Source organism: Boleophthalmus pectinirostris, unplaced genomic scaffold (assembly GCF_026225935.1).
Source record: "Boleophthalmus pectinirostris isolate CB_2022bp ecotype Guang Dong unplaced genomic scaffold, ASM2622593v1 HiC_scaffold_18, whole genome shotgun sequence".
In the NCBI taxonomy this organism is placed as follows: Eukaryota; Metazoa; Chordata; class Actinopteri; order Gobiiformes; family Gobiidae; genus Boleophthalmus; species Boleophthalmus pectinirostris.
The window spans coordinates 24817384-24828032 of record NW_026571133.1 but is presented as its reverse complement, the minus strand read 5'-3'; the positions used below and the strand labels follow the sequence as shown (position 1 = coordinate 24828032).

Here is a 10649-nt window from a genome sequence, read left to right as displayed (position 1 = left end):
ATTTCTTAAAGTTTAAAAAAATACAGGTATTAATATAGAATATAAAATGACAAATGGGATACTGTGAAACATTTTGAACTTACCCCTTTCAGCATCTCTTCTTTTAGCAATTGTCTGAGTTTCCGTGCCTTTTCCAGTCTTACCAAATCAGATTTATCATTGAGGAGCTGACTCAGAGAAAACTGTTGTGAAGATGATGTAAGATCAGTTTTAGACACAAGAGTTTTGGCTTTCTCTGATATTTCAGTTGTTTCTCTATCAGGTATAGATGGAGGGACTGAAGCTTTGGGAGATATTTCTTTCACTTGGCTGCATGGCTGTATTTTTCCAGTGTCAACGGGCTGGTGTACATCTTTGCTTGAGTCTTCAGCTGGTGAAATAGTATCAGTCTTGAACAATATGCATTCCTTTGGGGACAATATTTCTTGATCAGGTGTAGTAGAGTTAGTTTCAATTGTAGCTGCTGCTTTGTCAATGACTGGTGCTGGACTCTTGACAAGAGGAAGCACTGGTTTGACTGGACACTTGGGAGTTCGAGGAAGAGCAGATGGGCGACCTGGTACTACTTTAGGCTTGACAGAAAACCTCTTTCTCCTGTGAATTGCAGATGAACACGAACCATCTCCACTTTGGTCATTTGAATCTCTTAAATAGATAAGTAGACAGAGAAACAATATAAGTGAAAACATTGTGATCCCTGGGTTTAAATCAGAAAATTAAATATAAGCTACTAACCCTGGAGTTGACTCATTCTGGGCATGAGCAGATTTGGTGTCAGTCACAGAAACAGGAGACTCAGCTTGACTGTTGGTGTTATCGGTGTCCTTATTTGATAAAGGGAGCTCCTGGTGTGCACCAGCTGTTCTTCCAATGGTACCCACATTAGGCCTAATCGATAATCTTGACCGCCGAAACATGTTAACCTTAAAAAAAAAAATAATAATAAAAAAATCAGCGAAAGAAGCAAATCGTAACTGTATCCTAATAGTATCCGTATGTATACTACAGTATCCAAGAGATTATTATAAAACTATATTAAAAGGAACTCACTTATGTTAGCTGTTAGCTGAACTCTAAAATTATGTTGTCTGGTAGTGCAAATGCATTTGTCAAAACTGAATAGAAACATGATTGTGCATTAGATCTTTTGTTCACAGCCAAAAAGCAGCACAACAGGAGCTTCTCTAGCAGTATGACTGTTGTTGAAACAATTGGGTAATAATAAAAAATAAATGTAGAGCGTCTATATTAATTGCACATTTTATCATAAACAGTTTCGACATGATAATGACAGGAGACAAGATTAGATATTTCCGTCGAGTTTACATGCCTCTACACGGCATGAGAGCATTATAATCTACACGAAGATTGGATTATGACTGTAAACACATACCTGATATTATTAAGAGTCGTCAGGTGAAAAAATAACCCATTATTAGATGTCAAAAACCTAGAATTTGCAGAAGGGGACAAGCGAGACCCTCGCGCACACTATTCCGCCATGTTTACTATGACGTATCATTTCATGACCGTAAAGCATTGTGGGAAACGTAGTCTTGTAGAATGAAGACGTTCGTATTTCAGTTCTCATTTTAAGTAGGCTATACACAGTACAACATACAATACTACTCTGTAGCAACTATAAATCGGCCACGTTTGTTAACGTTGTTGGTCATTTTAATCATGCAGCCTATTAAGGTATTAAAGGAATACTGACTTTAAACTTTAACCATGTTAAAGGCTCCTCACAGACATAGAGTTGTGTTTTGCATCATTTACTCATTTTCACCAGTTTAACTGTGTCTAGATCTCCAAAGCTCAAAATGATCCATTCCACCTTGTGATGTCATGAAGCAGTAGTTTTCAAATTAACATTTAGCAATTCCAGGACTGATATCATCCAAACGATTTTAGTGAGGGTGTGTGGAGTTTAAAAATACGGTGGAGTACGGCTATCATATAGTAATACAGGAAATATTACCATATGATAGCTAATAAGGTGCAACAGAGGGTTTTCTGTTTGAGAAAATAATTCATCCTGACAAATATGCAGGGTTTGTGTGTTAAACATGTGTGAATGAAACACGACTTCATGTATGTTTGTGATGGGGCAACATTATGACATAGATCAGAAAATAGTAATATGGGTCCTTTAAATTTGAGTGTCGGGCATATAATATTTGAGAGTAGAGAGTAGATTAATAGACAAAATTGTATCCACATCTATTTATATGGAGTGTCATACCAAAAACTATGTCTCCAAAAAAATAGGAAAAGAATAATAATATTAAGTACAATAGCAAAAAATATGGATATATTCTGGCTAAAAGATGTGTGATGTTAAAGATGTGATGGAAATGGAAAGAGTAACAGCAAGACTGCGATTTAAAATGAAGGAATTTGAGGAGTTACGGGCACTTGTAATACAAGAAGCAAGAAGATATGTGTATGTGAGTGAGTGAATATTTATGAATGTGTATGTGCATGTTATATTAATTCAGTATTAATATTATTATTATTGATTTATTTATTTTCTTGAAGGGTCACTAATTAATCAGGGGGATAAAGGGATTAAGGGAAGAAAGGTAGAGATAATATTATGCTCTGCCTTTATAATATGAAGTTTAAAAGAGATGTAGTGAAATATATGTATGTGTATGGATATATGCCTTTATATGTGCATGGATTTGTATGTGTATATATGTATATATGTGTGCGTGGGTGCACACATGCATTGTGCGTATTTGGGTGGGTGCGTGCATGCGTGTGTCTACACACATATATACATAGAGGGTACTGTTGTGAACATATAATGTAAATGAATGTAAAGGATGGATGTGTGCTTGTATGTATGTACTTATGTGTATATGACTGAATGGACATCAAACATCTCTAATGAAATGAAATGAATAAATATTAACACAAAAAAAATGTATCCACACCTTTAGCATTTCAGTGAAATTATGGCACATGTTACATGTGTAGCAGCAGTGTAGGCCTATAGAGCAGGTGTACACAAACAATAAAATTGAATAATGTAGTTGTTTTATTTGGTTATTTTGGTATTTTTTTATGGTAGACAACTTACAGTTCTTTTAATGAACAACGTTTAGCCTGCTCTTTTCTATATTTGCTGTTTTCAATAACTACTATCAGCCTATATGAGGACAAACACACCAGGTGTAAAAGACAATTTTTTGAGCTGAAAATAATAATTGAATCCAAAGTTGACATTCCTTTGAAGAGCTTCATTATTGCCATCTACTCCCAAGGCAACTGTAAAATAAATCAATAATTGTGACTAGAATGCACATTACATGATAATTTAAAATGTAAATTTACAAGACCAATTGCCCACCTTTACAAAGTCTTTTTTTCAAGCAAAAGGATCATCAAAAGCAATTCCAAGAGCACCAGTGCCAGATGAAGGGTTTGGCTGAAAAATACAATATTATATATTATGTTATACACACAATTTAGGCCATATCAGAGAATATGTTTTTTTTTTTTAAGTACCATGGTTAAAACTGGTGCTATGGATGGACTTGATGTTGAAACCCCAAAAGCATCATCAAATATGCCCTGGTTGAGATTTTGGCTTTGTGCAGGAGTCTTTGCTGGAGCAGAAGAAAATGCAGCATCTAGAAGGCCCAGGTCAAAGCTTGCAGCAGGCATTGGAGTTGGAGCTGGTTTTGGTGTGCCTACGTGAATTAAAGTACAATTAAGAAAGTGCCTATAAAACGTTTAATGTCTTGAACAGGGGTCTTACCATTAGCTGCTGCTGAGATTTGATGTATATCAAAATCATCATGATCTGCTGCATCCTGAGCCACACCCACTTTACTGGAGAAGTACTGCTCAAATGCACCTTCTTCTTTACTGCCAAGGACTGGTGCTATGTTTGTCCCTTGTTCACCTTTTCTTGCTGGAATGGCTGGGGGCTTGGCGATTTTGAAGTCTTTGAACATGTCCTTTCCCATCTTCTTTTCTTTATCTCCCAGAGGATCCAAAGCTGTGAAGGCATTGTTTTCTACCTTTGGTGGCTCTTTTACAGGTGGTCGAGGAGGGGGCCTAGCTGGACCTTGCTGGTCACCCATAGCAGAAAATGGCCCGGAGTGAAAAGGATTAGTAGAAGGTTGACCCCACCCTGGGCCAACAGGGGGCATTGTTGCACTAGGCTGACCCCAAGCAAGGTGAGGTGGAGATAAAGGTGGAGCAAACTGAGGTGGCATTTGTGGGCCCCATGCAGAGGGGGGTATGGGTAACCCACCAAAGGCAGATGGCTGCGGATAAACAGGTCTGGGAGCAGCAGGCATAACCCCTGGCATGTTTAAAATGGAAGGTGTGGTGGTGGGGGCTCCCCACACTGGTGCAGCAGTGGAATTTGAAGGAGGTGGACCTAACTGAAGATTTTCTATGAAAACAAACAAACAAAAAAATTTAAAACAAAAACATAAAATCTGACAGATTTGTGCAAATGCAAGTTACCTAAAGCAGCTAAAGATGATGGCTTGTCATTTGCAGAGGTACTGTTAAAAAGGTCACCTGCAGCAGATGATCCTTCAGACTGACCAGTACCAGCAAACAGATCTGCCCCAAAAAGGTCACTTGATGTAGACTACTCAGAAAATAATAACCATTAGAAGCAGATAGTACTAAATAGAAAACATTAGGTATTTATGATCTATATCCATGCAAGTGCTTTCAAATGCATTACTTTTTATACCTGAAGCATAACATACAGACATGCAAGAATAGTTTTGATTTCTTTTCATCAGAAGGACAACAAGCATATGACAAGACATGCAAGAGGAAAAGGTTCAACCAAATTATACTGAGTGTAGACCAGAGGTAACCAACTTAAAGTCCCAAATGCCCTGACAACCATGTTCCCTGAGAATTTATGATAACCCTAAATGCAAACCACATGCAGCATCCCAAATAGCCTACTTAAAAGACTGAAGTTTCACCTTTGTGCTTCTTCTTCGTCCAGTCTTAAAGCTTTGGGGAGGTGGACTAATCACTATGGAGTCTTTGCTATAATAATGCCTATCGTTTTGAGAGTTTCTATGACTTGTGTTATTTAATGACAGGGAATTTTCCAGAACATTTTCAAAAAATGGGTTACTAGTTGAAAAAGATGAGTCCAAATTATTTCCATCCATTATGGTATTCGTGCTGTCTTCTGATATTCTACCTCCTAGTGGCCAGTAACCATGGGTGATAGCAAGGATCATAGTTTTACTGGATAATTCATTTATTTGGGTAAGGTGTTCAGAGTCCACATTTAAAACATTGTTATTGACTGTATTAACAACGTTGCCAGCAGTGTTGTTTAAGCAGTTGTTAGTGTCCATGGAGAGTTTTGAAATATTCTGTGGGGGTGATTTTGAAAGTGGGTCATCTCTAAAAGGGTCATTATCAGGGGTTGGGAAATAACCAAATTTTTCAGAAAATGTCTTGACTGTTTTATGGTTAAGGGCACAAGATGTAACATAGGATTTTCTATTTATATGGTTCTGATTGCAGTCAACATCAGCAGAAAAATCCAGCAACAGAATGTCATTAGCTTCCTGCTTAACATGAGGGCAGAAAACAAAGAGAATCATAAATCAGTTCACATAAAAATGACAAAAAGTGTGAAATATGACATATCAATCAAATGTTAAAGAGATTAGTTCTTAAACAACACTTCCTTGTATTGTTTAAGGACTAAATTTCAAATAGATTTCGACATACAAAAAGAACATTATTGTAGCTCACATAAGTGGAACATTGGTGTAATTAAATGTGTGGCTTTTTACACATTTATTTCCTAATTTTAAGCCAAAATACTTACATTTGGAGCCTGGATGTCTGGAGGGGTTGTTATGTCTCCAAAAAGGTCAGGCTGCTCAATTGGCTGATGGGAAAATGAAACAAAACTTATCGATATATCAAACTAGAGGAACAATTCATATTATTTTAAATAATCAACTCCTACTTGTTCTGTTTTTCCTGCATCCATTTTTAACAAGGCGTCCTCTCCATTCTAAAAACAAATTGTAAAAAGTCAGTCTTTCTGCAAGCAAATAAAAACATAGTCTCATTTTATAAATGGTTACCTCAACTACGGTGCTGCCATTTTCTCCCTGGAAAAAGATGCAGACTGTTAATGGATTTACTTATGGGTTTTTTCACATCATTTCAATGGAATGCCTGAAGTTGTGATTCACTGACAGAGCACAGAGAGGCACTGTTGGGTTTTCATGCTACATACAGTGTACCTTGTTGCTGTTTCAAGAGCAGTGAGGTAATGTCTTTGAAAGGAAATTGTTCTCTCAGAGAGGCCTTACAAAACTCTGTGCCAAACTCTTTACCTTTATGCCTTTCTGTGCAGCCTCTGCCTCCTTCTTTCTCATGTTGAAGATGACCTGAAATAAATCTTTTAGGTCGATGACGAGTGGTTCAGCCTGTGTTAAGACAGAAGTTTTTTTGTTTTTGTTTTTTCTAAATAAAAGGTACATGTTGATTTTACCTCATGTATAAATTTACCTGCTGTGCTGTTTTTATTGCATAAAACTGATGTTGTCCCTCAACTCCACAGACATAGCCAAATGCTCTATTATCTGTCACATCTCTGGCTATGAAGGAGATCTTGTTTACCACATGCTCATGTTCAATCACCTGCAGAAAATAAAAAGGGTGTAATATTGATATATAAAGCAAACAGAAAATAAAAAAGAACAATATTCAGAAATCTTAAAGAATGAAACATACTCCAGACTTCTCATCAATAATCTTGATGCCTGCCATCGAAATGTTGACCCAAATTCTTTGTTTGTGTTTACCTTGGGAACGAGCCGCAACCGCCATGCCCTAAAGAGGAAAACCTCTATCATGTCTGAATGTAATTAATGTACACATCTGAATTTGAATTATTTTAAATTATTTTAATTGTTCTCATTTGATTTTTGTGTACCTTCAGCTTCATCATTGAATCCTGGCACATCTTATCTCCTCTTGCCTCTGGGACATCATCAATACCAATTAGCTTGGCTTTGTACCTCACACCATCCCCTTGAAACCGGGCCAGTAGGTATTCATCCGTCTTCTCTGGGACTAATAACAAATGATATTGTACTTGTAAGTTAAACACATTATCAATACCTATAAATATGACTATGCATTTAATTCAATTTCCAGTCAGTTGGCTGAAAGATTGTACTTTTTATTTGATTTTAATGAGACAAAAATCAAATAAAAAATTGTGATTGGCCAATATTATTATTTTTTTTTTTATATATTTCCCAGCCCATCTTCTAATCTAAAAATGTACCTTTCTTTTTCTCTTTCTTGAATGGGGCCTTGGAAGGAGTTGATGGTGTTGTTGGAGGAGTGGTGGAGCTTGGACTTGTTGTATCTGTTTGGACAGGCGGACTATTTTCCACTTCTGCAGACATTGTGGTGGAGAGAAGCTCAAGTGGACAAATGAACAGCCAGAGGTCAGTGTCTTCAGAGGTCAAACTCCTAAAACCCACACATGCTTTTCCTTTTATGCTTCTGAAAAAAAGAAGGAGGTTGATGTGGTCTAAGATGTTTGTAACTTAAAAGCATATACTGTATACTTGTGATGTTATGAAATGCAATCATTTACAATTCCATAAAGAAGTACAATAAATAATACTGCTTACAGTCTCTAAAACTCATAATCTGTAAAGTTAGAGTGCAATCTAGATGGCTTTGTGGGCTTAAGAAGTTTTTATATGTCTGAAATCAACCAGCCTAAAACTATAGGTATCCCTATCCTAATGCCAGACACAAGGAAACTGACTGTGTGCAATATAATCTACAAATACTTCCAAAATAATAATTTCATCTAGGCATAGTTATTTCTTCCCATGCATACCAAACAATAACTGGTTAGAGGAGGTTGTCTTTGACTTATCATTAAATCCATCTGGTATGTCATTTTGCAGAAGGAAATTGAGGCCTTGTCTATTGTGGGACAAAAGATGCTTATGTTTACAGAGGATTCCCACCACTGTCAGGCAAGAACTTTCGTCCTGCACTAAAACAATAAACCTTAGAGTCAGGAACAAGAGGGCACTCTCCGTTTTATAGTTTGACAAAAACTGATGAATTTGCACAAATGACATATGATTTCGTTTGACCAATAACTAACAGTGTCAGAGTCCTGAAGAGGCTAATAAAAAGGTAAATTTTCAACTGAATGCTAGTTAAAGTATTACTTTTTTTAACAACGTATGTGGCACATTTATGATGACAAGCGTTAAAAACATTACTGGCTCACAAACCCACCATCACAACAACAGCGCAGAAAAGTGCTGAATTCATATTTTGTCAAGGCAAAAAGCTCTATGCAAACAGACATGTCACAATCCTCAGGAAGCCTAAACTACTGAACATCTGGAGGAAATCACAGAATGACTCAGTCTGCACACACAGTGAATGAGATTTTGAAATAACACAGACCCAGTACGAACTACAACTGTACATTCACTTTCCAACAAAAGTAGATACACTGTGGGGTTTTTAAAGTGAAAAATTATGCCAAACATTATGGGAGTACACATTCATAAACTTCTGTATGCAATTTTGGATCACTTCCAGACGCACTAAGCTGTTTTCTGCACAGGGCGAGTGCGACCAATGAAACGATGGCATAAGCGGTATTGTTTAATAATCAGATCCCCAATTAATTAAATGTACAGCACAAAAACTTACCTGGAAAACCCAATAGGGGAAAAGCAGTACAACAGGCCGATAGTTTCTCTCGTAAGTCTACCGGTGAAGAAAATAACGGCGATACAAACGCAGCAGGGTAAAGAAGTCCAGCAGTCAGATGTTTTCCGCTGAAAGCAGAAGACAGAGCGGAGAGGCTGCTTCAAACTCCCAGTTTAACCCCTGAATGTCTGCGGGACAGTGAGTGTGGCCCTCATCACGCAAGGGACGAGGAGGCGGGACTTGCCCGTACACAGGCTGCTCTGCAAGAGGCTGCACTGTGGAGGTGAGAAAACAGATCATTATTACTGACTTTGTTCTGGCAGTTTCCAAAAGTACAATTTGCATCATGGAGAGAGACACATACATAGTCAAAAAATATACTTTATAGGTAAAAAAACAAAGATGGCTTGACTCTTGATCCTGAATTAGCCTTCATTTCAAGGAAGAAATAGACTGCACTGGAGTCATTGTAAATTTTTCACTTCATATTGGAGAGAAATGTTCTTTATTTTATATAGCATTTAATTTTAAGTTGACTTAAAATGTGTTTAAACTATAGACGTGACTGGTTAAACTCAATTGGGATTTCAGATGTTCAAGTCTCATGATGGCTCATAATATGACAACACTAATCAAGAAGCTGGTGACTCAATCAGCTTCGAGTAAATGAATGAGGCCTTGTCAAAAATGTGCTTTGTTAGCAACAGGAAATTTTCAATTTCTCATCTTTGTAAACTGAATATGATTCTGTAGAATTTTGTAATGTTAAGCAATCAAAAATCCAATAAGCCCAGAGAGAAGGAAAAGACCTCGATATGCTAAACTTTGTATATCATATAGTGATCCATACAGGCCTCAACTTGTTCTTAAGCAAAACTAGAATTAGCATACTTCAGAATAATATTGCTCAAGTAGAACTTCAAAGTAGTGGTCTTTTTCTCAAGTTAGAGTAAAAAAGTGAATGGAAAAACTTTGGAATACTTGCATAACTGTCTAAATGTAAAACGTAACTTAATTGAAAACATTGAATAATGTCATATTTTCAAGTGGGAGATCACACACATTTGAACAAAATAAAACATCCATAAATGTTCACATGTATTATTGTCAACAGAAAGCATTTGGCACTCACTGTGTCAGTGGGAAAAGTAGGCTAACCAAAACTTTTACTGAGTGCTGTTTCATTAAGTCACTCAAATAAATGTGTACAAATGTAAATGTGGGCCTTACTGAGTATTACCCATCTCCTATATATATATATATATATATATATATATATATATATATATATATATATATATATATATATATATATATATATATATATATATATATATATATATATATATATATGTATATACATATATATATATGTATGTATATATATATATGTATGTTGTATATGCACTACAGTCTGCAGTGTATTGTTCTGAAAAAACACAATTTCAAATTTTATAACATTTCATTGATATATTATACAATGCTGTATAATACAACTAATTGTTGTTATGGCATGTTTTGTTTGAGAGAAGAGGGATTAGAAAATGGCAGAGGAAGGACGTCCTTCCTGGCTTTGTATCTTGTTTTCTGCTGACAGAAGCTTTTAAAAAGAAGCCATTATTTGTTTCAAATAAGCCTATATATCTGATCCAGGAGATAGGGTTTTAACAACCAATTTAATATTACCCTAAATATAACTATGTTTTAAGGACAGGCTTCTAACAGTTAGAGAACTAATAACTCAGTACGCTAAAAAGTACAAATATTGTCCTGACATATATACCAACCAATATATATATATATATAGATAGATAGATAGATAGATAGATAGATAGATAGATAGATAGATAGATAGATAGATAGATAGATTTTATTGAATGGCATTAAACATAGAGGCATCTGAATTGTCAGTATGTTAAGAT

The 10649-nt window shown here is 36.1% G+C and overlaps 2 protein-coding genes across 3 annotated transcripts in view; both read right to left on the bottom strand.

Annotated features, from left to right (window-relative positions):
- Positions 1 to 1526, bottom strand: part of LOC129409024 (uncharacterized) — a 2055-nt gene extending 529 nt beyond the window's left edge. Inside the window, exons 1-3 of the mRNA XM_055154165.1 lie at positions 1394 to 1526; positions 736 to 923; positions 84 to 645 (exon numbers count right to left, since the gene is read on the bottom strand). Coding sequence (XP_055010140.1) covers positions 84 to 645; positions 736 to 917 — 744 coding nt within the window. The 5' untranslated portion in view covers positions 918 to 923; positions 1394 to 1526. The remainder of the gene's footprint in view (positions 1 to 83; positions 646 to 735; positions 924 to 1393) is intronic.
- A 1502-nt stretch (positions 1527 to 3028) lies between these two features.
- On the bottom strand, positions 3029 to 8938 carry dab2 (DAB adaptor protein 2). 2 transcript variants are annotated; one of them, XM_020921733.2, is made up of 15 exons: positions 8728 to 8938; positions 7319 to 7542; positions 6962 to 7101; positions 6760 to 6858; positions 6535 to 6666; positions 6360 to 6452; positions 6105 to 6131; positions 5984 to 6031; positions 5840 to 5902; positions 4971 to 5573; positions 4489 to 4618; positions 3770 to 4414; positions 3517 to 3701; positions 3359 to 3436; positions 3029 to 3276 (listed from the first exon to the last, which is right to left on the bottom strand). In XM_020921733.2, the coding sequence occupies exons 2-14, from the start codon at positions 7440 to 7442 to the stop codon at positions 3377 to 3379; spliced, it is 2349 nt and encodes a 782-aa protein (XP_020777392.1). In that variant the 5' UTR covers positions 7443 to 7542; positions 8728 to 8938; the 3' UTR covers positions 3029 to 3276; positions 3359 to 3376. The 2 variants fall into 2 exon arrangements, with proteins under 2 accessions (XP_020777392.1, XP_020777393.1); XM_020921734.2 differs by lacking the exon at positions 4971 to 5573.
- Positions 8939 to 10649: the final 1711 nt, after the last annotated feature.